Here is a 27,668-nt window from a genome sequence, read left to right on the forward strand (position 1 = left end):
TCTCCTTGGAGCTTCGGGAATGGGAGCTGGGCCATGCCTGAGCTGTGGGGGCCAGGGGGACTCTGCAGCCTCTGCCGAGCCTGGGGGAGCCCACCCTTCTGGGATTTGCTGCTGGGATCATGGGCTTCAGAGCTGACTCATTCCTCAGGACTGGGCACAGGCCAAGAAGCCAAGACACTTGGGGTCACACACGCTGCCCTGCCATGCCAGCTCAGCCTGCTGAGTACAGCAGTGGGCCGTGAGCAGGGGCTGACGTACAGGTTGTTTTTTCTCAGGACAGAAATGAATTTCTCTTCTGCATAGGCATTTCAGGCCTCTTTGGGAAGACCTGCAGGGCCATGAGACCCTCTTCATCCTTCTGAAAGTCAGGAACACGGGCAGGACCCTGGAGTGTGGATAGCTGAGGGAAGGAGCACATGTTTTGCATGTTCAAGGCCCTGGTTTCTATTCCCAGCACCACCAGGTATAGCCCAGGACCCCGAGCACTGCAGGGGGTGACCCTCACACCTATGAGCAATAACAAGCAACATAGGAAGCATGCATTTGTGCACACACACACACATACATGCACACACACTCACCCCTATGCTCACACATACATCCACACATATCTATGCTCATATGTGCACACCCATACATGCCTACATGTTCTTGCACACATATGCACGTGTGCACACAAAAGCATTCCCATATATGTGTATACACATATGCCCAGGTATGCATACAACTATGCATATGTGTACATCTACATGCATGCACACGTCTATGCACACACGCACATATACATACATGCATGCACACACAGATGCCCATGTCGCACAGGCAGGTTTGTCACGCCTGAGGTTTCCGGGGAGCTACCCCCTGACCCCACAGCCCCCCTGTGTCTCAGCTGCAGGGGGAACCATCCTTGTTCCCCAGTGGCCCCTCTGTGACACAAAGCCAGTGTTCGTGCTCTGGCTCCAACCCCGCTTCCGACACAGCCCTGGCGTCGGCTCCCCTCCTGAGCACCTGCGGGCTGGAGGCACCTTCCTGCTGATCCTCAGACTATGTCCCCCTCCCGGGATGGGCTCTGAAACCCCTCAGAGCTCCCTGGGAGGTGGGAAGGTCTTTATTCTAGTGAGAGACTCTGCAAGACTGTGTGAGGATGGGGCAGAAGGGTGGCAGCCCCTGCCCATCCTCAAAGGAGAAGCCTTGGGACAGAGAGCGTGATTGGCTCCAACACACTTCAGAGATGAGGGTGCCAGGAAAATCCAGAAACTAGAGCTGGGGTGAATTCTGCAAGGTGGCGGAGACATTGGCTTTGCCCCCTCAGTCACTCCTGGAGGCATGTTGCAAACTCAGGGTAATGGCCGTGAGGTGGCAGCACAGCTTCCTGGGTCTCTAAATTTAGGCATTTGCTAAAATGCCGAGTAAGAGGCATCATGGAAGGGAGAACCAGAAGCCCATTGGATCCAGGAGAAGACCAGTGAAGGATTGAAGTACCGACTTGATGTGAGACAACTTAGAATGCTCTGATAACATGGATGAAACTAGAACATGAAAGTTACTGCTCATTTGACAAGAAGTCACATTTGAGGAATCCGGCCTGTATAACATGCCCAAGCATATAGCCCTGACTTCAGGCAGACAAGGCTTCTTCTATAAAGACCCCCAACATGACCCTTGAAGGAGAAAATTCCTGCAAGTCACTAAATACAAATTCCATGTGTGACAGCCACCAATCTTTTCCTATCTTTTGTAGCAAAATTAAATTAAGAAAGCAGAGGAGGAAGGGTACATTTAGGAAAATTACTTAAGGACATGTCACCAAGTCACACAGAATTCCAGCTCCTTCCAAACTTCTCTAGAAGCAGTTAGGGATTCTCTAGAAGTCCTATGGGGCTGGGCGGGGGTTATTTCAGCAATATGGGTGGGTGGATGGCACTGAAGTGGGGGAATCCCACTTTGCCGTTTCCAGATTCTTTTGTGGTTTCTCGGGAGCTTGTCTAGGTACATTTTCTCTGTAGAGACAAATGACAACTTCATAAGTCATTGTCTCAATCAAGAGTTCCAGTTCTTGGGGCTGAGCATGTGCTCGCATGTGGGGGTCCCGGGTTCTAGTCCGACACTACACAGTCCACCTAGCACCATGCCAGGAGTGACCCCCAAGCATCCCCAGTCACAGCCCAAAAGCAAACACAAAATCCCTCAGCAACAGTGTTCAGGGACTTCTGGGTTGGTGGGTGTCCCCAAGCCCCCAGGGCACAGAAGCTCCTGTGCAGGGACCTCCCTACCCACGCCTCCTTGCGAACCTTTGTGGGCACCCGCTGCCGTATCCTGATCTGTCAGCCTAAGCATGATCCTGAGCTCTGACGACACGTTGGGGATGGTGGAGCTGCTCATGTTTACAGCCCGGCGGCGGCTTCTCTTCAGAGGGCCCCCCACTCCACAGGGCAGGGGCACCGCCTCTCCCAGGCACCCTGATCACGCTGCCCCCACGAGCCCCGAGCCCTTCTCCCCTGCTGGGAATCCTCTGGGCACCTCCAGGCACTCAGCACTCTTGTCCCCTGATGCGCTGCACACGGCGGCATGTGTGGACACAGCCCTGGGCACTGGGGTGCTGAGCAGTGGGGGACACGCAAGCAGATGAGTGTGAGGTGAGACGCGTGTTCAATCCATGGCACTTTATTAGGAGTGGGCTGTTGGCCCCGCAGCAGCCGACTCCCGCGTATACACAGTATACACATCCGGCCAGAACCCAGGTCCGTGCTTCTTCTGCAGCCCGTGGAGTGCAAAAGAACCCAACTCTCGAGAACTCCACTCACACGTGTGTCCAGTAACTCCCGGAGCCCCTCCCCCAACCCGAGCCGCTCCCCCGTCCCAAGCCCCCTTCCCCACCCCACCCCCTGGCCCCAACTCCAGCCTCCAGGTCTGTCAGCTGGTCTCCTCCAATCAGTGCACATAAAGGGCCGTGGAGGAGGGTCCTTCCTGGTCCTCAGCCCCTGGGAGAAGTTACCGATGCCTTCCAGAACGTTCTTCCTCAGACATGAGAGACCACCTTACATTTTGGATTCCAGCACCCAAGACCTGGGCTCAGCTTTGGAGAGCTGGTTGGACACGTCAAACGGGCTATGCTGAGCCAGGCCATAGAGTCTGGGCCACACATCTTTCAAAGGAAAAAAAAAAAAAACCCTGGTGACAGGAAAGGACATGGAGACCCAGCTTGTGTCAAGAACCAGATCGGGGGCTGGGGGATGGGAGGGGGCTTAACTAGGGCACACAACTCCTGGTGTGTCAGGCCCTGGGTTCCACGCACCCCGCACCCCCCAAATGTAAGAACCCGATTGGTTGTCCGTCCTTGAAGGATTATAAAGCCACTCAGCGCGGGGCCACTGCCCCCACCCCATGCCCCCTCCACACAGCGCCCTGCACCCCGAGGATGGGGGCACCACGCACGGGGCACAGTGTTGTCGTCAAAGATCCCCCCCAGTGCCGGGGCTCCCTGAGGACCCTGCTGGCCCTGACATGCAGGCTGGTCCAGCACCCACGTGCCCTGGGCCCCTGAGGGACAAACCCCACCCCAGAGGCTGCTTGTCTGAAAATGAATTAGAGGGCACTGCCCATCCACAGGGCCCTACACTCGGAAGCCCAGGTCCCACCACCCCCACCCCCAGACAGACCCCCAGGTGCAACCCCGGGCCACAGACCCTCCAACCCCCAACAATGTCCCCCTCAGAGCTTTCAAAGACTGTCTGGCTTCTGCTCCCCTAAACCATGACCCAGATGGAAGGTTCCGGCAGCACCTGCTGGGGCTGCCAAGGGTCCCTGAGTGGGGGGAGGCGATGTGGGCTCCTCCCCAAGCCTGTCCCCAAGCACCTTCGGACAGAGACCCTGTGTGCGTGTCTGGAGCCCCCGCGGGTGAGGGCGGGTGGGGGGCAGGAAGCCATGCCCCACTGCCCCGCCGCCAAGTGTTGCTCAGTACGCGAAGGACAGTAGCCAGTGGGGGCTGCCCGGAGCACCAGAGTCCCCACACCCCGGGGGGCCGGAACAGCATGGCGTCCCGACGAGCAGAGCCTGAGGTAGCAAACAGTGACCCCCAGCTGCAGAAGCTGTGAGGGGGGCCGGGGAGGGGGTATCCCACACCTTCGGGCATCGGGCATGTGGGAACCTGAAGGGTCTCTGAGGTGCCGCAGAGAAAAAGGCCACCCCCGCACCCCCATTCCCGTCAGCCCCCCAAAACGCAGCACCTCCCGGGCCTCTCAATCCCCCTCCGGGGCCCCCCATGCGGTTTGTCTATAATGGTCGGATCCCTTGAGAAGACAGTAGAGCCCTGGCAAGCCCCTAAAACTAGCCAACACAGCCCCCTGCGTGTGCAGGCCGGTCCCCACCCCCGCCATGTCCCAGGGGCCACGGATCCAGGGAGCAGAGGGCTTGGCATGGACAGAAGAGGAGACACCTCGAGGCTCACTCTCCTCAGCGTGACCCCAGCCAGCCCCTGCAGGCCCCTGGATTTATGTCCACCCACAAGTCACAAGAGCACCTGGGCCAGACAACTGCCCCTGACCCTCTGCTCTTCAGAGACGGCCCTGAGGGCGCTGCACTGCTGGGTCCCGGCTCTGCCAGCAGCCTGGAGCCTCCCGTGCCAGGTGTGAGAGGGCCCAGGTCCCTGAAGTCCCACCTGGGAGTGTCCGTCCTCCAGGTCCTGCTGGAACTGGGCCCAGACGCTCTGCCCCAGCGCCGCCGCCACCCTCAGCCTCGCCCGAGCCTGGGCCCCGGAGGAGTCGGGCGTGAGGTAGACTGTGTCTGAGTTCCTGGCAGCCCCCACGTGGCCCGGGAGAAAGGGGCCTCTCACCGCACCACAGTCCTTGTCCCTGGAGATGGGTGACACCGTGGCCCCCAGTCACTGCCCTCTGCACGTGGCTCTGGCCAGCCCTAGGGTCCCCAGCAGCAGCCGGGGCACAGAGTCTGCAAGGGAACAAGGCTGCCCCTCAGCAGGGCCGCAGGAGGCAGAAATCCAGTTCCTGGGGCTTCCGACGCAGGTCGCACTGGTCCCGGGCCAGCAGGCGCCCGCCAGGGCCTGTGCACTTGAGTGGACGCCTCTTAAAGCCCCGGCCACAGCTCTTGGAACAGGGCGACCAGGCCCCCAGCTCCCAGGCTGGGCAGGGCTCCCCACAGGCCCGGGTCTCCGCCGGCCGGTGGGCTGCGTTGCAGGCCGCGCCAGGATGCTGGCCAGGGGGACCCCGACAGTCCACGGGCCGCCGCTGCTGGCCGCTGCCACAGCTGCTGGAACAGGGCCCCCAGCTGCCCACCACCCAGCGCGCGGGCGGCTGCTCGTCCGGCTGCTCCACGCGGTTGGAGAGGCTGAGCACATTGTTGTGGAGCCTCGGGGAGTCCCTGGGGGGCTTGGGTGGGGCCGGCTTGTCCTCCCGCGGCTCCTTGGGCAGGTAGAAGGAGTAGCGGACTCGGGGCGGCGTCATCTTGCCCACGGAGAGCACTTCGACGGTGAGGGGCTCCAGGATGGGCCGGGACGCCTGCAGGCTCTCCACGGCCGTGCCGCTCCCGCTGTAGCGCACCAGGGTGCCCTTCACCAGCAGGTCCCGCTCCACGGCCGACACCACAAAGTGCCCGTTGAGCAGGTATTTGCCCTGGCTGTTCTTCAGGGCCAGGTAGTTGTCGTCACCGATGAGTCCCTTGTAGCCACGCTGGCGGATGTCGATGCTCGAGGCGCCCGCGGGAATGGCCACCACGAAATTGTAGCCGTGCCTGCAGAGGCAAAGGGGGCACTGTGTTAGAGGGAGCCCGGACCCAAGCACCTGGCCCCCTGCTTTCTCCTGTCTGCCGTGGGGCCACACATGGAAGTGCTCAGTACCTCCTCCTGGCTCTGTTCTCAGGGATCACTCTTAGTCGGGCTCAAGGGACCCTCCACAGTATCAGGGAGCTCTCAGGCTCTGCCCAGCCAGCCTCTCCTGGAACTGTGGTCAGTCTCTCCCTGCCCAGGAGCAGACTGACCTGAGCAGAAAAGAGACAGGCTGGACTCGGAAATGTCTGTGCAAGGTGGGCTCTTGCCTTGCATGCAGCTGACCTAGGTTCTATGCCCAGCACCTCACATGGTCCTTGGAGACTGCCAGGAGTGATTCCTGAGTCAGAGTTCCTGGCAGTCAAAGAGACCCTAAGACCCGGGAGGTAGGTCAAGGGTCCAGCAGAGACTTCGTGTATGGGAGAGCCTGACTCCATGCCCCCATGATTGCCAGAATAACAGTAATGGTCACAACAATGCTGGTGACTAAGGGGCCCAGAGATGTATCTTCAGCTTGATCCTGATACCCATCTGCCAGGACAGGAGGCATCTCCGTGTTTTCCTGTGTCCCCCTCAAGACAAACTCCCAAGGCCAGGCTGTTACTTTCCCTCCATGGGTAGTTAGGCTTCATTTTCATGCTCAGTGAAACATTAAGGTATTGTTTTTTTATTGATGGTGGTGGGAGTTCCCAAGAAGAATCACTGAACCCCTCCCAGTGATTCTTGACAAGCCAGACCAGTGGTTCAACCTGAGGGCTGTAGGATGAGGTGCGGCTCAGGCCCTAAGGTTCTAGAAATTACCAGGGAAACCCTGTTAGTGCTCCCGGATTCCTGGTCTGCACACATGATGCTCAGTGGAACATATAGTTGCTGGGAATCAAAACAAAGTCCATCACCTGCAATGCATTGCCTAAATCCCTTAATATCTGGGTACTTGGCTAAGCGTTGTACTCGGATGGTAAATGGTTGGATGAATGGATGGATGGATGGATGGATGGTGAGTGGGTGGATGGTTAGAGGAATGGATGGATGGATGGATGGATGGTGAGTGGGTGGATGGTTAGAGGAATGGATGGATGGATGGATGGATGGATGGATGGTGAGTGGGTGGATGGTTAGAAGAATGGATGGATGGATGGTTGGATGGATGGTGAGTGGGTGGATGGTTAGAGGAATGGATGGATGGATGGATGGATGGTGGTGATTGGATGATAGACCAACGATAGCTGAACACATGGTGGCGGATGATGGATGACGAAGAGATGAGGGGATGAGTTAAGTCCTAGAAAGATGTAAGTGACCTCCAGAGCAAGGGTCCTGGCCAAAACCTAGCACATTCCCCAATCACACCCAAGTTTCCAATGCCTGGAGGCAAACCCGTTCTCCTCTTCAGTCCCCGGCCCCACCCTGACCCTCCATCCCATGACCAGTACTCACATGGGTTTGGTGAAGAGTCCCGTCACCTTCTTACAGCTCTTGTTGTCTCCCCCGCACACCCCACACTTATCGAACTTCTTCTTGGAGCCCAGGTTCCCATCACAGCCTGCCTTGATGCACTTGCCTTGGACGCAGACCGAGGTGGAGTCAGGCGTGCAAGGTGTGCCGTCCACCACCTGCAGTGCCCCCAGCAGGGGAGAAAGGCAGAGGGGGCAGTTCAATGGCCGCTCCCACAGCGACCCACTCCCTGCTTTGGCCTCCATGCGGGACCCGCTCACCTTGGGGGCCAGCATATAGAAGTAGCCGGTGCCGTTGGCTCGGCAAATGAGCTTGCACTTGTCCCGGGGAGACACGCCTGAGTACTTCGGCACCCAGGCCACGGTGAGCGTCAGCCGATTGGTGCTATGGTTGTAGCCATTGAAAGCCTCACACTGCTCCTCCCGGAAGCTCTTGCCAGAAGCTGGAGAGGAGGAAGAACATGTGCAAAGCTAATCCAGGGGTAGGTGCACAGAGAAATCCCTTCTGCAGGTGCTCAGTCTCTTGAGATCCCCCCAAACAACTCCCCCAAGCGCCCTTAGCCAAACAACCCTCATCACTAAAATACCCTATCTCCAGGGATAAAGCCGGTAGGGCACTTGCCTTGCAGGCGACTGACCTAGATTCTATTCCCAGTCCTCTGAGTCTGCCAGGAGTGATTATTCCTGAGTGCAAAGCCAGCAGTCAGCTCTGAGCACCCCAAGTGTGGCCCAAAAAAAAATCAAACAAAAAAGACACCCATCTCCAGAGAGTAAGCATGCTGAAACCAAAGAACACAGAGGACAGAACAATAAATGCCCCAGAAATCCTAAAAATATGGCCTGAAATTTATCCATGCCAGCCATCAAAGCAGCATATGTATGTAAAACCCCTAAGCAGTTCATTAAAATCATTCTCACAACGTCTTTAAATGTAGAAAATAAACCACACAGATCCCCCAAGAATACCACTTATATTGATATGCAAGTCTGAACGGATTTTGGAACAGATTTGGGAGAGGTGTGTGTCCTTGTTGATGCATTTAATCAAGATCTAATTTCAAGTCGAACAACCTCTGTCATTTTGAAGTAGTGACGAGCATAACTAGCCTGATTTAAGAAAATCGGCAACCATCAATGAAGGATACAAAAAAATTTAAAGAAAAAAATGAATAAATGTCAATTGTAAGTTATGTGAAAATAGCCATGATTTCTAGTGGGGCCAAGTCATAGCTGGCAGTACTGTACTTGGTTCTATTTACTATGAGTATTAAACGAAATATGATATTTGAAACAGAAAGATGGATCTCTAAAAACACCTTAAATCTCTAACTGGAGGGGATACAATTAAATAAAAGATTGTTGGGGGCCGGAGCGATAGCACAGCAGGTAGGGCATTTGCCTTGCATGTGGCCGACCTGGGTTCAATCCCCAGCATCCCACATGGTCCCCCAAGCACCACCAGGAGTAATTCCTGAGTGCAGAGCCAGGAGTTACCTCTGAGCATTGCTGGGTGTGAACCCAAAAAGCAAATAAATAAATAAATAAATAAAGACAAAAAATATATTGTTGGTAAATATAAAAATGGGCTGGAGAGATAGCACAGCGGGTAGGGCGTTTGCCCTGCATGCGGCCAACTTGGGTTCGATTCCTCCGTCCCTCTCAGAGAGCCCGGCAAGTTACCAAGAGTATCCCACCCACAAGGCAGAGCCTGGAAAGCTCCCTGTGGCGATTCGATATGCTGAAAACAGTAACAACAAGTCTCACAATGGAAACTTACTGGTGCCCGCTCGAGCAAATCAATGAACAATGGGAGGACAGTGCTACAGTGCTACAAACACAAACATGTAATTGAGGGCATAGCACCTCCCAAGTAGTACCCAGAACCCCCAGGGTTCCCACTGGTGAGTCTCAGTCCCGCAGACCAGGGATTCCATGCCAGGGCCTGAGGCTGTGTGCCTGCGATTACTCAGGCCACTGCAGCCATGCCTGGAAGCCTCCGGACTTACCCCCAGTGATGCCTGGGGGACCATATGGTGCCAGAGAGCAAACTGGAACTGATCGCATGCAAGACAAGTGCCTTGACTAACCCTTACAACTATCTCTCCAGCACCAACATGCAGTTCCGTTTTGTTCCCTCTCAAGTTCACAGATCCCGGGCAGGGAGTTCCTGCTCAGGAACATGATGATGGGGCTTCGTTAGGGACCTTGTAAGGTGCCAGCGTCTAAGCATCCAGATGACACCCTTCCCGAGGTACACAACCCCCAAGAAAGGGCCCCAGGAGGACGAGCACACTCGTATGGGTGTCGAGGTGTGGACTCCCCAGGGCCCCGCCTCTCACCTGAGCTGGGGCATAGCTCCAGGTTACAGGATCGGTATTTCACCCTCACACCTTCGCAGTACTTGCCCCCGTTGGCAGGCGCGGGGTTGGCACAGCGCCGCCGAGCCAGCTGCACACCACCTCCGCAGGAGCGCGAGCAGGGGCCATAGGGCTCCCACTTGGCCCAGGAACCATCCACCTGCGAGAAAGAGCCAGTGACACCCCTGCAAGCAGCCAGGGTGCCACAGCCACACCCTGAGCCTACTCCACAGACACGGGGTGCCACTTGCGGGTCCCGTGTCCACGGGAGATCCACTTTGCCTCCCCAGGGGCATCAAAAGGCCAAGCCAGCAAGGAGTGTGCCCAGAGCCATGCAGCTCAGACCTGATTCACTGGCAAAGGCCAAGTGCAAACACTCGAGGGTTCCCAGGGACCAGTGAGGACTGTGGGGTCAGACAGCCAAGTCTCTCCCCACTCCCATGGGTGGTCTTGAGCAAACAGGGACACCTCCAACCGTTTCAGGTCTGCAAAAACCAGGGCCAGTATTATGGGTCACGAGGTAAGACGGGAGGTTGCCGTGTGAACGGAAGTCCCTAGTGCCCTGCTTGCCACCTTGCCAAGGTTCAATTTCCCCTCACTGAGCATGAGTGAATGTATGAGAGTCTGTCTCCGTGTCAGGCATGGCCTTTCTTGGTAATCTGCATAACCAAAGACATCTGAGTGTTCCCAATGGAGAGTGCTCACAAATTCAGTCTGCTTGCCTCAGCAGAGGCTGAATTTGAGACCAGTTTCTCTAGAAGAAGCTCTAATGTTTGTGCTAAGAGGAGAGAAATAGGTAAAAGACTGTTATGCAGGGGCTGGAGCGAAAGCACAACAGGTAGGGAGTTTGCCTTGCACACGGCCTACCCGGGTTCGATTCCCAGCATCCCATATGGTCCCCTGAGCACTGCCAGGAGTAATTCCTGAGTGCAGAGCCAGGAGTAACCCCTGTGCATCGCCAGGTGTGACCCAAAAGAAAAGAAAAAAAAGACTGTTAAGCAATCCTCAACCTCTGTTTGGCTTTGAGACAAATTTTGCAGTCCTGCTGGTTTCATTTTTTTATGAGGGTGGAGAGGGATGTTTTGCATGTATGAAGCCCTGGGTTCAATTCCCGGCCCCTAAAAAAAATAGTAAGAGGGTGGAGAGGAGATAGAACATTTATAATCTCCCCGATGTTTTCCTTATGATGACAGTAAAGTGAGGCTTTTAATCCCTTGAACATACATCAGTTGAGCAACCGAGGAAGCAGACTGGGAGAACAAGCCTGGGATTAAAGTCAGTCACCGATCATCCCGTGACTAACCCACGAAGAGTTTATCAAGATCTGGCCGCGAGCCAGTGTTGGCGGGGTGTGGAGAGAAAGGAACTCTCATCCACTGTTGGTGGGAATGTCATCTAGTTCAGTCTCTGTGGAAAGCAATATGGGGATCTCTAAAAAAAATTAAAAATAGAAATAAAACTCCCATGTGGTCCAGAAATACCACTTCTTGGCATCTTATCCCCCAAACACAAAAACATTAATTCAAAAGTGTATATGCACACCTATGTCCATTGCTGCATTTAGTATAACAGCCAAGATATGGAGACAACTCAAATTCCCAGCTACAAATGAACAGATCAAGAAGTTGTGGTCTATAGACACAATGGAATACTATGCAGTTCCGAGAAAGAACAAAATCATGCGATTTGCAACACACAGATGGAACGAAAGGACATTATTCTAAGCGAAGTCAGACAGAACGAAAGGGACAGATACAGAATGACCTCTCTCATATGTGGGACTTAAAGACACACAGCCAGGTAGCAAACAAGGAGCCAAAGGCAACCAAATGGGAGAACTGATTAACAAAAAAAAAAACCGAAATTGTTCAGGTGAAGGGGGCATGTCAGAAGGGCGTTCTTGGGGAAGAGAGGTGGGTACACACACTGATGATGATGGGTGTGGTGGCACATGGGTAAGGTAAAGGTAAAGGCCCTCCCGTTGATCGTCGATTTGCTCGAGCGGGCCCAGTAACGTCTCCATTGGAGACTTTGTTGTTACTGTGTCTGGCATATCGAATACTCTCGGTAGCTTGCCGGGCTCTCCGAGAGGGGCGGAGGAATCGAACTCGGGTCGGCCATGTTGGCCGCTTGTAAGGCGAACGCCCTACCCGCTGTGCTATCGCTCCAGCCCCATGGGAAACCATCATTATATGTAAGTCACACAACCTCAATTAGTTTGGGGGGGGGGAATGTTGGGGAGGGGAGACCCTGCTGAGGAGCAGAAATACTTGAAGCAATGTATCCGAACAGCCCAGAGAGCAGAGAGCGTCTGTCCTCCCTACAGTCTTGTTCTTTCATCTGCTCCAGCCTGGAATTTTTCTTCCTCCTTCCTGCTCTCTTCCCATCAGCACCGGCTCCCTTCTCGCCTCACGCCTCCTGCGGGCCTTACACAGCCTCCTCCCTCGGGCCATGCTCCATCACCCTTGGAAGCTGTTGCCCTCTCGAAGGACAACGAGGACCGTGCAAGGCCGTGCAAGGCTGGAAAGGGCCAGGCAGGGCCTATCGTGTCCACTCGCTCCCCCTGCTTAACACCACAGGTTCTGAGGTGACTCTGGGTGTCTACCCCGCCTCGCCCCTGCTAACAGACCCTACAGGAAACGTGCACTGCATTCCTGCCACACGCCAGTCACTCGTCCATGGCCTGAGCACTAGTGTCCCGAGCACAGCCTTCAGAGCAGGTCTAGCCTAGCTGGGCAGATGCACCAAAACTGCATTTGTTCAAATCGAAGGTTTTGGAGAAGGTGCTAAGCAGGTGAGGAGAGGGGAATGGGGAAGGGCCTGCTTTGTATTGGGGGGGGGGGGGTGATAGAGGTCCCACTGAGGAAGGAAGAGACGCCTGGGCCAAGGTCTGGAGGACAGGAGTGACCCATACAGACATCAGGGACAGGGAAGCCTTGGCAGAGGAACAGGTGCAAAAAACCTTTGGAATACTCCAGCATCACGAGAACAAGAGAATCAGTAAGTACAGGTGAGGGCTGGCTCATGCAAACAAGGAGGAAACCCCCAAGCAGCCTCTGGGCGGGCATGAAATGAGCATTTTCTCTTATTTTAATTTATTTTTCAGTCTGGGAGAGGCCTGCTAGGCAGTGCGGGGAGGGGGGGTGGACGGGGGGGGGGGCTGGAGGCCACCCCCAGTCATCCTCAACCAAGGAGGTCAGACCATTCAGTGCTCCGGCCTAGGAAGAGGCAGGGCTGGTGATCACCGGGGCTAACACAGCAGGGACTGGGGGCCCATGGAGTGCTATGGACCAAAGTGAAGACCTTGTGGGCACAAGGCAAGCACTCAGGCCTCTGAGCAGGCCTCCAGCCCTCACTGAGACTGCAAAGGGTACCTCTGATTGCTCTGATGGTGAGTCTGATAAAGGACTCAGGTGTGCCTAGGTTGTATTCATGGTGCTGGTCAGATCTCCAAAAGGAGATTTCAAGGTGTGGCAGGACCTTTCCTTGTGGCATCAGGCCAGAGGACTGGGTCAGAAGGAAAAACTGGGAGGCGTTCAACATACAAACGCATTTAAAGTCTGGTACAGAGAATTGAGAGATAATACAGTGTGATACGGGGCTTGCCTTACATGCAGCTGACCCAGGTTCGATCCCTGGCACTGCAGACGGTGCCCTGAGCCTGCCAGGAGTGATCCCTGAGCACAGAGCCAGGAGTAAGCCTTATGCACTGCTGGATGTGGCCCCAAAATAAAAGTTAATAAATAGGGCCTGGAGAGACAGTATAGTTAGACCTTTGCCTTGCATGCGGCCAACCCAGGTTCAACCCTGAGCACCAGTGAAAGACGAGAAGCAGTAGTGATTTAGCCACAGAATGTGGATCTTCACTCAACAAGGAGGGTGGTGCAGGCCCCAGGAGAGGGAGGAGTTAAGGAAAGAGGGTTGGGCCATGGGGTGGTCGGTCCACCTGGGATTGAAGACTTATCTGAGTCCTTTTGGAGCCCTTGTTTTTTCAAAGAGGGAGCTGGGGAAAACGGGCATTGGTGGCCAGTATGGGGCTCCCGTGACTCTACCAAGGGTACGCGCAGGGTTTGATGCAGTCAGCGTTGCACCTGGACCTTGGTTGTTCTAGAAAGGCAGTGTCCTCCGGAAGGACCGCCACAGTGAAGGGATAATTCAGACAGAAGCTGACGATACAGTGGGTTGAGCTGTCAGCGGAAACTCTGGGACTCAAGTGCAAGATCGTGGGTGCCCAGATCCCAACTGCAACACCCAGCATCCTCTTGACCAAGCACTTTGTACGACACATTCATCTTCCCAAGAGAAGGAGCTGGCTACGCCCAGACTGCTCTCAGAAGCTTCTAGTCTGACCACACCACCTGGTGGCCAAGTTGGCCGCCATCCGGCCCAGAACCACTACCCCAGCATGGTGCTAACAGAGCCTTCCCCTCCCCGCCTAACAGAGCTTCAGCTCTGTCCACCAAGCCCCCGAGTCTTGTGCCCATTTCTCCCGAGACACGCTTACCCCCTCTAATGGTACCTGCGTCACGGTCACATGTCTTATATGTCCACCAGGCAGTAAGCTGTGAAGATGCAGCCCAAGTTCCTATATTCTAAGTGATCCTCCCAGACCCCTTCTGGGATGGCGGTCCTGGCCTGCTCTCTGGCTCCAGCTTTCAGTAAGCACATATGCCCAGAGTCAGATAAAGACTTTGTAGGCTTCTGTGCCAACAGCTCAGGGCAAGTGAACAGGCCTCAGTGAAAGCTTTTTTCTCTGGTTTTGAACCCACACCTGGTGATGCTTAGGAGATACTTCTGGCTGTGCACTCAGGAATTACTCCTGGCAATGCTTGGAGACCATGTGGGATGCTGTGGATCAAACCCAGATTGGCTGCATGCAAGGCAAGAGCCCTACCCACTGGACTATCACTCCAATCCCTTGGTGAAAGCTTTCGGATGATATTGCCTCTGTGGTCACAAGACTCCTGTGCCCTTTAGCCAGGCCCAGGAGGCGATGAGACCCACTTGACCAAAATCCAAAAACTCCAGAAAAGCCTCAGTCCCTTCATGTCTCCACCTCCGGACCTGGTGCAGACAATGTTTTCATCACCTTTGGAAATCATGAAAGGCTCTGAGTCCATTCCTGCTGGGGGACTGATCCTATTGATCAAGAAAGACATTCTAATTTATGTTCAACTATGTTTCAGCTGCAAAAATCAACAATCACTACAGAATGAAACACAAGAAAGGAAAAGAAAGAAAGAAAGAAAGAAAGAAAGAAAGAAAGAAAGAAAGAAAGAATGACTGAGCATCTCCAAAGATTAAGGGATCACTCAGGGGCCACTGCTCCACACCCAGGCAGGACAAGGTAATAAGCTCAGACCAAGGACCCCACTCCTGTTGATGGACCCTGCCCCATCTGCCTACAGGTCTTCCCTGTGTTTTCTCTGATCTCAGAGTCAAGGAGGAGGCAGAAGCACCACCAGGAAAACAGACACAGAGCAGTTGTGCCATCCAACAATGGTCCTATAGTAAGCCTGTGATGTGGAGACCCCAGAAACCACTCCCCTCTCCCCCACATGCTACTGCAGCCCACTCACCTTGTACGTATTGAGGTCGTGTCTCTCCACACATGCACCCTTGAGGCAGAATTTGCCCTCGCCACAGCTGGTGCCATCAGCCCAGGGAAAGTGGCGGGTCTGACACACCATCTGGCCCTTGGCCTTGCCCGTGCACCAGAGCTTGGTGCAGTACTGCATGTAGGGGCAGGGCTTGGAGCCCACGCCAAAGGCAAGCTCACACTGCTGGCTCAGGGAGTAACTGGTGCCTGGCAGATCCTCGGGCAGGACAATGGGCTTGCTGGGCTGGTCCAGGAGACAGTCACCTGCAGAGAGGCAAGGGCACATATTGGCATAAACCAAGAAAATGCAGCAAGCATGCCCCAGGGAAAGAGAATGGACCCATGGTCCATTTCAGAGCCCAACATAATTTGGGGGATGGGAGTATGAGGACCAGACTTAGTAATGCTCAGGGCCTACTCCTGGCTCTGAGCTCAAGGATCAATCCTGCAATGTTCAAGGGATGATATGTGGTGCCAAGGATTGAACCAGGGTCAGCCACATACAAGGCAAACAAACAACCAGCTGTACTAGCCCTCGGCATCCAGAGCCCAACTCCATAGTACCACAGAGACCAGGCACAGAGAGCTGAATCCCTGCCCCCAAAGACCCCCCACAGCAGCCCCTCTGGCTCACCATGCCCACTGTCCAGGAAGTCTGTGATGATGGCCGCACTGCAGGCTGACCAGGGGTTGGCCCTGTCGATCTGGATGAGCGTAGGGGACATCATGTGGTTAGCCCGGAGCTTCCCAAACACCTCCTCACACACCTTCACGTTGTCATGGGGCATGTTGAACACGTGGCCTGTGGAGGCAGCCAGGAGGACTCAGGGGACAGAAGGAGAAGGGTGGTCTAGCTTAAGGAGGGTCAGAAGGAGGAGGAGGATCGGCTGAGGAAGCAGAGAGCTGAGCCCTCAGATTTCAGGCTGGTCACAGCCACCCCTCTCCACACTGTTCCATAAAGGCCGATCAGGTGTGAGTGTGCATCGGGGGTCTGCACAGATGGTACAACAATTTACCTGGCATGAGTAGGGTCTACTCTGACTCACCCTCCCTGAGTACGAACACACCTAAGTAGGTCAGTGCAAGTCTAACCATTAAGCCAGATCCCTAGGCCTAATCCTAATCTAACCACTAAACCTGATCCCTGACCTTAACCCTAACATGGACCCTAACTCAAACTCATCACAATAACCCTAAACCTAACTTTAACTCTCCCTTGAGTGGCTGACACACCTGAATCAGTCATCTTAAAACTAATTCCTAACCTAACCCCAGTCTAGCATGAACCCAAACTTAAACCCCTAATCCTAACCTAACCCTAATCACTAGGCCAAACACTAACCCTAACAACTACTCCTAGTCTTAACCATAACCCCTAACCTAACTCCTAACTCTAACTCCTAAGCCTAATCCTAACCCTTACCCTAACTCTAACCCTAACCCTACCCTAATCCAAACCCCTAACCCTAACCCTGATCCTAGTCTACTCTAACCCTAACCTTTAACCCTACCCTAACTCTAATCTCTACTCCTACTATAACCCTAACTCCTAACTTCTAGCCCTAACCCTAACCATAACATGAACTCGAACTGAAACCTCTAACCCTAAACCTAACCCTAAGTGCTAACCTAAACCCTAACCCTAACAACTATCCCAGCCTGAACCATAACCCCTAACCCTAAACCCCCCAACCCTAACCCCTAACCCTACTGTAACTCTAACCTCTAACCTCTAAACCTACAATAACCCTAGCACTACCCCTACGCTAGCACTACACCTAGTCCTAACCCTACCTCTACGCCTAACCTTACCCCAAACCCTAAACCAACTTGCTGGCCAACAGAGTTAAAGCCAATGGGAAAGATTAAGCAAAGCCAAGGCTAAGGCCGACAGCCCCTGAGAGAGGATCTTTAAGGCTTGCAGACATGGGGAAGTGAGGACATATGTCTACCCACCCACCCCCAAGAGCAACCCAGAAAGACCCCAGAGGGACACTCCCCACCCCTACCCTTACCCAGCTCATGGGCAGTGGTGAAGGCGGACGGAAGCCCATCATCCTCGATCACAGAGCAGCTTCTCTTGGGGTCACACATGGTGCCCACGTCCGCCATGCCCAGAGTGTCACAGGTGGTGGCCCCACACAGGTCCTGCAAGGGCAGGGGAGAAGCAGACACCAACCACAAGTGAGACAGCATCAGAGATGCGACCCTTTGCCCAGGGGTCCTGGGCTCTTGGAGGCACCAACCCAGGTGGGCTGGGGTTGCAGCCAGCTCTGTGGCTCTCTGCACAGATTCTACCCAAGCCCCTCTTCTGCAGGGAAAAATGAGGGGGCACAAAGTTGAAGTACCAGGGCCAGCACTTTGTAGAGAGACAGCCTGCCCGCCCCGGGCAAGGGTGACTCCCAATAGGAAAACGTGCAGCCCGATGGGGTGGAGGGCAAGTAGGTACCCCCGTGTAGAGAACCCAGAGATCCAGATGCCCAGGTGCTCTGTAGGGATCACTGCCAAGGACCCGGCTTTGCCAAACACTTGGCTTCACTGAGCCAGGGAGTAGGGGCAGGCGGGTACCAGGCCATGTCCAGACTTAGCCAAACAAAGGCTGCCGAAGTCGGGGCCCCCAACATGGACTGCAGGTTCACGGCTTTGTGGGGTGAGGAGATGACAGAAGCCAACACAAGGAAGGAAAGAACCAAGTTCCATTAAGGAGCGCAGAGCTAGGGACCCTGATGGTCTGGATGCTGGAGCATAGCTTCCCCCACCCAAAGGAAGAAGTGTCTGGGAATTCTCAGCCAGAGTCCCAGTCTGGAAGGGGAACCTGTAACACAAGCGCTTGTCACTGTTCCCAAACTACCACACACTCTCCACACACCCACCACATGGCCCTTGAGCATCAGCGGGGCAAGCCTTAAGACTCCGGCACCGTTACGTAGGCCCAAGAAGCATACCACTTACTGGCCTAGGCACCCAAGGGTCCTATCTGGTTGGCTGAGTAATACTAGGAGTGGCCCCCGGGCCCAGTAGCTCTGCTTGGGGACTCCCCACAATAAACCCAGGAGCCATCCTGGCCTATCGCTAACTTGATCTGGGACGGGGTGCTAGTCTCCCCTCCTCAGGAGCCCTGTTTCTCTGTGAAAGTGACTGTTATTCATAAGACACCTGGGCTGGACAAGGCTTCATCCTCGGCTGCTCCCTGCCCTCTTAGCCCTGGGCCTCTGTGAGAGGAAGAAGCCCCAGACAGCAGCATCAGACTCCCTGAGTCTCTTGTCTTTGGGCACAAGTTGTCTAGTGAATAAAATAAATTCGAAGAAAAGTGAAAATCACCCCCAGGGGGATGTCAATCCTCATCACACTCCCCCAAAATGAAGACCTGAGACCCAGCTCTGACAGCCCCGCCCCCCAAATCTTAGCTGCCCTCAGCTGCCAAATGGAAGGTGCTGGGAGATTCTAGAAGCTCACAGACTCAAGTTGAAGCTGGTGCATTCTCACTGGAACTGGGGCAGGCAGCTGCAGGCTTATTCCTGGCCAGGAGCAACCTGTTCTTTCCATCAAGAAATCCCTGTTCCCAGGATCAAACAAGAGGAACAAGGAAAAAGTCGGCAAACTTCCTGAGGGTGTAGCTGGGAACAGTGGCTGGCTGCCACCAGCTGGGGGAAGACACAGCTGTTGGGGTCACAGGCCCTGCCCGTCCCCCATCCAGACTCTGTACAGAAGGCTGGGCTTTGGGTTCTGAATGCCCAGGAGCGGTGGAACAGCTGGGACCTGGCGGTCTCCCCACTTCTGGAAGGTACTCTGACTGCCTTAACCTCTTCCTCTTGGGCACTTGTCTGCAGAAACAAGACTTCCGAGGGGTGCAGACTGCCCAGCTCAGACCCCACCGGCCTCCCTCTTCAGGAACGTTCTCATGCCCCATCCTAGTGGCGGATGCTTCTCCCCGATTGTCATCTTGGCCAACAACACAGCCCGCCCAGATTACACTGTTCCAGCTGTCCCCATGCATGGGGCCAATCCTTGCCACCAAGATGGTCCCTTTATGTCCACCGCATCCCCCCCACCCACTGCTGGCCTCCACAGAGGCCTTCCTGCCTCATTCCTCACCCCTGCCCTCTCTTGAGCTGCACAACAATCTCCAGCAAGGGCAGGGGCGGGGTGGGGGGCAGTCCTATACAAACCAAGCCTATTGATGAGGCCAAAGACAGAAGCATTCTTGGCAGCGGGGACACCTGCCTGCTCACACCCAACCCCACCCACTCTGTGATGGCTGAGCTCCTCTGGCCCACCAGAGCACAGGAACCAAGCAGGGCAACCGTCCTCTCCATCTACAAGTGGGGAAACTGAGGCCCGGCCCTGTGAGCGCTCACTCACGCTGGGAGGGGGCTTCTAGAGGAACAGCAGGGCAGAGGGAACGTCCTGGCCCTTGAACGTGATTCCCCTCCCCCTTGCTCTTGATCCTCGAGCACCCCCAAACCCATGTCTGTTCATGAGCCACAAGGATGGGGGCTCTGGCTCGCGAGAAGGGGAAAGGACAGGTCACGCAGCATGCCTGGGTCTCTTGGGCCTGTCAGAAGGGAAGGGGCAGCCCATCCCACGCCCCATCTGCCGTCTTGCTTGAGGATCAATCACTCCAGATTGCCAAAACGGTGCTCAAGCCAGAGACCATACACGGCCCCAGAATCACAAGGAATAGCCAGGGGAGGAAGAAGAGGTCCCAGGGCTGGAGCGATAGCACAGCAGGTAGGGCGTTTGCCTTGCACGTGGCTGACCTGGGTTCAATTCCCAGCATCCCATATGGTCCCCCGAGCACCATCAGGAGTAATTCCTGAGTGCATGAGCCAGGAGTAATCCCCGTGCATCGCCGGGTGTGGACCAAATAGAAAAAAAAAAAAAAAAGAGGCCCTGAAGCTGCCAGAACAATCGTTCCCACAGCCCTCACTTGAGGAGGGACCGGCTGGCGCTGCTCTCAGGACTGATTAGAGTATGCTGAAGCCGGCCGCCACATCAGGAGGGAGGAGCCACGGCCCCCACTTTACTGGGGAAGCCTCAAGAAGACGCGTGGTCAGCCCAGGGTCAAGCAGGTGGGGAAAGGAGGGCCCTTCTGAGCCAGAGCCTGCCCCTGCCCGCCCCCCACAGTATGCAGGCGCCCTGCACTCTCCCACCCAGGCCCGGGAGGGAGGAGGGGGGGCAGGAGCCTCAGTTCCTGGGCAGGCTGCAACCCGCCTCCAGGGCTGACCAAGCTCCTGGCACGGAGCCATACACCTGCAGTGACATACTGACCCCGTCTCGCCCGCCTGCAGTGCACCCTGACTGCTGGCTCCTGTTGGCGCCCCGCCTCTCCCCTGGGCCAAAGCTGGTGGCAAAGAGCCGAGAGGAAACCCCAGAAGAGCCCAGGACTGGCTTTCCCAGCCCTGCAGCCTGGCGGCAGGGTTAGTGACCCACAGCAAGATGCGGGTGGCAGGCTTGAGGGATCATCGTGGGGGCCAGGGGGTGAACCGCGTCGGTCGCAGGCAAGACAGACAGTTTGCCCGCTGCACTGCCCCAGCCCTGTCTGTATTTAGGGAGTAACTCCCCCCCAATCCCTCCCCGCTTGCCAGCATCCCACTCTGAAGGGTCACCAGGCTTCTGAGTGAGACATCCTTCCAGCCTTCCCACCTGGAGCACTGTGGGAAGCACAGTCCTGCCTCCAAACTCCTCCCCTCCTGCACCCCAAACACCACTAACATCGGCTCACTATCTGGAGCAAGAAGAGCGGGAGAGCCAACTCCCCAAAGTCAGGGAGCAGAGAGATTCCACGCTTTCCGCTCCCCTGCCCACCTTCCCTGCGTGGAGAGGACGTTTCCATTTAAGGACAAGGCTGAAATACTATTAAATCCTGACTCACAGGCTGTTCTCCTCTGCTGACAGCTTCCTGGGCCTGGCTTTGTATAAAATCCCACACCATTATCTAGTCCTTTTACTGCATGTGGGAGATAAGTCGAACACGTCTATTATGATTTTACTATTAACTTTTTATTTTGCTTTCTTGGGAGTTTTTTGTGGGGGGCAGTGCCAGGAATTGAACATTGGGCCTCACGCGGCGAGGCAAGTGCTGGCCTGTGGAACCATCCGGCCCCTATTCACTTTTCTTTTAAACAGAAACACAACACGTTATCACCTGCTACCGATGGTTCATTATGGGAAGAACAGGCTCTAGCCCCAATGGGTTCCAGAGGGCCAGGCAGAGACTCAGCGGAAGAGCATCAGACTCACCTACGTAGCCCCTCGGCTCAATCCTGGCACCTCAAGCAAACAAACACCCACTGAGGAGCCTGCACACAGCAGACCCAGGTTTAATCCCCAGCCCCCCATATGGTCCCCCTGCGTGCACCAGGAATAAGCCCTGAGCACAACGGATGCGGTCCAAATCACAAATCATCCTGTTAATCGTCGATTGCCTCGAGCAGGCCCCAGTAATGTCTCCTTCATCCTAGCCCTGAGATTATATTCAAGGCTCTTTAGGAGAATGAGACCCGTCATTGTTACTGGTATTTGGCATATTGGGAGTTTGCCAGACTCTGCCGTGTGGGCCGGCTACATTCGGTAGCCTGCCAGTTCGTCCAAAGTAGGACAAATCTCATGTGGTCCAAAACCCCCCAAAAATATAAGCAAGTTTTAAATACCCAATTATTTCTTCTCTGGGAGAAATGACAGAGGGTCTTGTTGCAGGCAGGAGGCTCTGGAATTTGGGGGGTAGGAATGGTAATAGTTACACTATTACATGTGAGAGGTGTGATGTTACGGTCCCCGAAAATCAGTAAGATTATAAATCAAGGATAAATCAAACCAAAAATTTAATTTTAGGGCCAGAGAGATAGTACAGAAGTTCAGGCGTTTGCCTTGACACCTCTCACCCGGTTTAATCCCAGCTCCAGATATGGTTTCTTGAGTGCAACCAAAAGTCAACCCTGAGCACAAGCCAGGAGTCAGTCCTGAGCACAGCCGGGTATGGCTCCAAAAACCAAAAACAAACAAAGATCTCAAGGGAGGATCTGGAAAGCTGGCCCATGCTGCGTGTTCTCGAAAACCTCCACATCCCACTGCAAGATGGTAGATCCCCAAGGGCCCTGCAGGCAGCCGAGCGCGGGGCGCTGGCCCAGGAGAGGCAGAAGACTCAAGTCTGAATGAGAAGGGCGAGGAGGAGGCTGCTGGGATAGTCCCACAAGAGAAAGAAGAGCTCAGGAAAAAAACGTCTGAGAGGGGCTGGAGCGATAGTACAGCCGGTAGGACGTTTGCCTTGCACACAGCCGACCCGGGTTCAATCCCCGGCTTCCCGTATGGTCCTCCCGAGAACTGCCAGGAGTAATTCCTGAGTGCAGAGCCAGGAGTAACCCTTGAGCATCGCTGGGTGTGGCCCAAGAAGCAAAAAAAGAAAAACAAGAAAAGAAAACGTCCAAGAGGGGCAGAGGGATGGTACAAAGCACAGCAAAATAAATTCAAAGAAATGCAGGAGGAAGCAGCAGCAAACGCCTGAGTGACAGCGACCGAAACATTCCAGGAAGAGGAGGGCCCCAGCAGGGAGGTAGCAGGAGCTGAAGACAGAGTCTCAGGGTCTCCAGCAATGATTCCCTTGCTGGAAGGAATCACTAGCTCCTCACTGGCTCCCTGTCCCTCCGAGGGCATCCTGAGTGTCAGTCTGAAGAAGGAGCTGCACTGTGGGGGTCCCTGACTCTTGGGGAGAGCCTGGGGGCCACAGACCACTGATAAGAGGACCTCCGGGACCCAGGATGGCTCCTGGGAATAAAGGGGTGCAGGAAGATATCAAGAATGTGAGCTGGGGGGCTGGAGCAATAGCACAGCGCGGAGGGCATTTGCCTTGCACGCGGCCAACCCGGGTTCGATTCCCAGCATCCCAGAGGGTCCCCTGAGCACCTCCAGGAGTGATTCCTGAGTGCATGAGCCAGGAGTAACCCCTGTGCATTGCCGGGTGTGACCCAAAAAGAAAAAAAAAATAATGTGAGCTGGAGGGTTGGAGCAATAGCACAGCGGGTAGGGCGTTTGCCTTGCACGCGGCCGACCCGGGTTCGATTCCCAGCATCCCATAGGGTCCCCTGAGCACTGCCAGGAGTGAGTCCTGAGTGCATGAGCAACCCCTGTGCATCACCGGGTGTGACCCAAAAAGCTAAAAAAGTGAATGTGAGCTGGAGATCGTCAGTCAGTGGCACAGTGACTGCCACACCAGGGAAGGTCTGAGTTCCATCCGCAGCAGCGCCAGAAGAGAATAAAAAGAAAGAAAAATGAATTGGGGTTGTGGGCGGTGACCTCATGCTAGCGCCATGAACTCTTCCTCCCAGGGCACCCGATGCCAGTGGCAATCTCTGGGGCTGGGGATGTGCAGTACAGCACAGGACTGGCATGTCTAAGCCCCGAGGTGATCACAACGACAGAAAAAGGAGATTCGTAACAACCCAGTCCTAAATCTCAGCTTCAGCTGTCCACCGGGAAACCACAGAACTCTCTCCTTCTCTCGCTTCCTTTCTCTCTCTCTCTCTCTGTCTCTTGCTCTCTCTGTCTCTCTCTCTGTCTCTCTGTCTCTCTCTCTCTCTCTCTCTCTCTCTCTCTCTGTCTCTCTCTTTCTTTCTCTCTCCCTCCTCCTTCCCACCCCGCCTCCAGCACTCCACTGAACCCTTCCTCCCAACCCCGGAGACAACATCTGCCTCTTCTAGAAAGAGCAGCTGTGCGCTCAGTTCCCGTCCAGTCCTGTGCCTTCCCCAGGGAGTTCCAGAACAAACCAGTCCTCAGACTCTGAGAATGCAGCAAGCCCCTGAGTCTGTTGGCAAGGCTTTCGGGGGGGTGGGGGGGGTGCTTCCTCTCAAGCACATACCTGCACAAGGGCCCTGCCAACAGTCTCCTGCTCTGGGGCTCGGCCACAGTGAGCTGCGGGGGAGGCGGCCGCTCAAAGCCCCACCTGGCACGCCACCGCTCCGGAATCCAAGTGGGCAAAGCTGAGATCCATCCAGCCGAGATCCACAGAGCCCTCTGCAGCCACACTCACACCCCAACACATACAAGCCACCGGGCTGTTGGCTCACTTCTCCTTCCAAAGGCAGATCCTGTGAGGCTCATGGCACGAGTCCTCTTGCTGGCACCATTCCCAAAGGCAGCCTCGGCCCAGGCTGCAGAGGCTGAGGTCAGTGACTGAGAGCCAGTGACAGACCCCCGCAGGCAAGTCCCCGAGCGCCGCTGGGTCAGCAGCTGCATTGCCCGCTCAAGATTTCCTGTTCCTGGCCTTGGACTTTGTGTCTCTGTGACCAAGGGAACCGGCGACCTGTGCGCAGAGGTCACAGCCACATCCCTTTGCCGTTTTTGCCGGGGACGCTCTCGGGCTGTGCTTGCAGAGTTGGGCCGCTCTGCAGGCCTCGGGTGGAAGAATGAGCGCAAGAAAACAGACTCGGGCCAAGGACTTCCCTAGAGGAACCAGGTGGTGGGAGGAGAGAAGGCTGGGAAAGGAGAGAAGCAGCTCCAGGAAGGGGCTGGCGGAGCCAAATGGGTCAGTGTGGAAGGCGCCCGCCCCCACCCCATTCAAGCTCAGGAGACAAGGAGGTTGGAGCCACGCAGGTAGCCAAGGACCCCACGCCAGTCCCAGAGGCTGAGCTCCTGCGACCAGTATGAGCACCGCCCAGACTCCAGGCTGGAGACTTGCATCACCATCACGAGCGTGCCCCTTCTCCGCCCCGTCTCTGGAGTCTGAGCCACGTTGGGAATCCAGAAACTTCCCAGGACCTCAGCGTGCCAGCCTCTATGAATCTAAATTTGCAGCATTCCAGGGCTTATCGGGGCTGAACTATCACTTCTCCAAACAGTAGTGATGGTTTTCTGATCTGGTTTTTCTTTTTTTTTTTCTTTTTTTTTTTAATTGGGGGGTTGGGGGGTGGGTACTATTCGGTGGACCATATTGTGTCCAGGATTGAACTCAGGTCTCCTGCATACAAAACACACACCCTATACTCTTTTGTGCAATCACTCTAGTCCCTAATTTTTGTTAGTTTGTTTGTTTGTGGGGGAGGAATCTATGGTGGGGTTGGTGTTGGGGGAGTTGTTGGGGTTTTTGTTTGCTTTCTGGTTTGGGGCCATACCCAGCAGTGCTCGGGGCTTACTCCTGGCTCTATGCTCAGGATCGCTGCTGGCAGTGCTTGGGGAACTGGGCTTGAACCCTGGCCAGCCGCATGCACAGCCTCTGTGCTCTCTCCAGCCCCGCTGACTGTGTTTTGATCCCGGTGCTTGGTATCTCTCCAACTCCACCATTCGAATCTGCTGATCCTGGCCACTACGCTCACACCTCCACACTGCCAGGGGCCAGGGCCGGAGGCTGACAGTCCCCCTGGGGTTGGTGGAAGCTCAGCAGTGACTCAGGCTGGGAGCAACTGTGCCGGCTCTGCTCAGGAGCTCAGCACAGGGTCACCTCCGGCCACCAAGGCTGTGGGAAAACCGAGGCAGATTTTCCCATCCAAGTAAAGACACAAGCGAAACTCCGCTAGAAGCTCCCAGCAAGTGCACTAGGCAGACTGCCGGCTCTCGGCCCTGAAATAGCGGCTGGCCCAGCACAGAGTGAGAAGAGGAGAAGCAAAGTTTGGGGGGGAAGGGGGATATGTCCTGAGTGTTTTCTTCTGTTCCCCACCAGCTCCCAAAGGGTTTCTTCCCTCCCAGGTCTTCCAAACTGGGGACAGAGAAAGAATAACAAAACGACACGCTACCCATAAGACATGTAACCGGGAGCTGAACTGGGTCACTTGGGGGGTGGCGTTGCTGTTCGACCAGCAAAGAAATCCAAGAGGCGCCACCCCGCTGCTCTCCAGGACGTCCTTCCCCGCCCTCGGCGACACCATCCTCAGGATCACTGCCGATAGCGCCTCCTATGGACCCTGGAGGCAAACTACGGCTGGGGCGGCAACTTGCGGGGGTCCAGCCCCTTGGAGCCCGGCGAGGAGGCTCTGATTGGCCACGCCAGGCCGGCCCCTTCCAAGCGATTCCGCCTGGCCACGTGCGTCCAGACGCACCGGCATCCCCTGGGATGTGGGGCCTGGGAGCCGGGCGCTCCCTGAAAGAGCCAAAGTGGGCAGGGTCCAAAGAGGACTCGAATTCTCAAGTCGGGGGCCACGGCGTGGCACGGGGGAGACCTGGACCCCGAAGGGCGGTGACCCCTTAGAAACCGGGATTCCCTGGACCCAGAGAGGTGACCCCGGCTCACACTCACCTGCCTAGTGAAGAGGATGGCCGTGTCCCAGTACTCGGGGTGCTTGTCGCTGACTTTGTTCAGCTTCTTCTGCCAGGCGCAGAAGTTGCGCAGCGTCAAGGCCGCGTTGCCGGTGACCTTGGGCCCCGTGTCGCGGTCTCGGAGAAGCAGCACCTTGACCACGACGATGTTGATGGGGTTGAGGATGCTGGGGTGGCGGTAGAGCCGCGCCGCCGTGGCCAGCAGCGTCAGCAGATAGTGCTCCAAGTCGGCGCCGTGGAACTTGACCATGGACTCGTCGGCCACCACCAGCGTCTCCACGTACCGCGGGATGGACACGAAGCGCTTGGCGCGCCCCGAGCGGCGCCAGCTGCCGCTCTCCCCTAAGCCGGGGCGCCGAGGCTTGTAGGGGTCCAGTGCCCGCAGGATGGCGGGGTTCCAGCCCGAGGCCACCCCGCAGCGCGACGTGGGATCTCCGGGAGGCCCGCCGGGGGCGCCCCTGCGCCGCAGGAGGTGCGCGCCCTGGCCGTTGCGCTGCGCCCCGGGCGCGCTGGCGTTGGGCAGCGGGCGGATGACATACTCGGCGCCTCGGTAGCCGAAGGCCCCGCGCAGCCCCCCGCACAGACTCACGGCGGCGAACGAGTCGGGCTCGGCGTTCACGTCCCCCGAGTAGAAGCAGCGCCGCAAGTCGAGCGAGTTCCCCAGCAGCCCCTGCAGGGGGCCGCCCAGGTGCTCCGTGGCGAAGGCGGGCGCCAGGAACTGGGCATCGGGCGCCAGGTGCAGGTAAAAGTCCTCCTGGAAGGCCGTGATCTGAAAAATGAGACCCTGGTCCCCGGCGTCCTCGGGACCCGGCCGGTAGTAGTGGCGGCCGTTGATGTCCGGGTCCAGCCGGATGGGGACCACCACCTCCTGCTCCGGCTCGGAGCCGCCGGCCGGGGGGACCCCGGCGAGGGCCAGGGTCAGGATGCCCAGCAGGAACATGGCTCCGGGCGGTGCGGCGCGGGGCTCGGCCGGGCTCCGCGCTGGCCCGCGCGGTCTCCTGGCCGCCGGCACACGCGCACCCCGCGGCTCCGAGCGGAGCCGGAGCGACTCCCCGGGGCGCTGAGCGTGCGGCCGGCCCGCGCCTCCCCCTACCTGTGCCGGTCCCGGCCCCGCGCGCCCGCCCGGGAGCTGCAGGGCGAGCGCTGTCAAGTGCAAGGACCCAGAGCTGCGGCCGGGAAGCCGAGGGAGGTGCCGGCCGCGGCTCCCGACCACAGCCGCTGGCCGCCGCGCTGCAGAG

General features: G+C 56.2%; 1 protein-coding gene across 1 annotated transcript; it reads right to left on the bottom strand.

The window, feature by feature from the left end:
• Positions 1–4,630: 4,630 nt before the first annotated feature.
• Positions 4,631–27,443, bottom strand: ADAMTS15 (ADAM metallopeptidase with thrombospondin type 1 motif 15). Its single transcript, XM_056131444.1, has 8 exons — positions 26,411–27,443; positions 17,202–17,334; positions 15,821–15,988; positions 15,167–15,450; positions 9,570–9,747; positions 7,492–7,673; positions 7,214–7,389; positions 4,631–5,742 (listed from the first exon to the last, which is right to left on the bottom strand). The coding sequence occupies exons 1-8, from the start codon at positions 27,368–27,370 to the stop codon at positions 4,968–4,970; spliced, it is 2,856 nt and encodes a 951-aa protein (XP_055987419.1). The 5' UTR covers positions 27,371–27,443; the 3' UTR covers positions 4,631–4,967.
• Positions 27,444–27,668: the final 225 nt, after the last annotated feature.

Source organism: Sorex fumeus, unplaced genomic scaffold (assembly GCF_029834395.1).
Source record: "Sorex fumeus unplaced genomic scaffold, SorFum_2.1 ptg000091l, whole genome shotgun sequence".
Lineage (NCBI taxonomy): Eukaryota > Metazoa > Chordata > Mammalia > Eulipotyphla > Soricidae > Sorex > Sorex fumeus.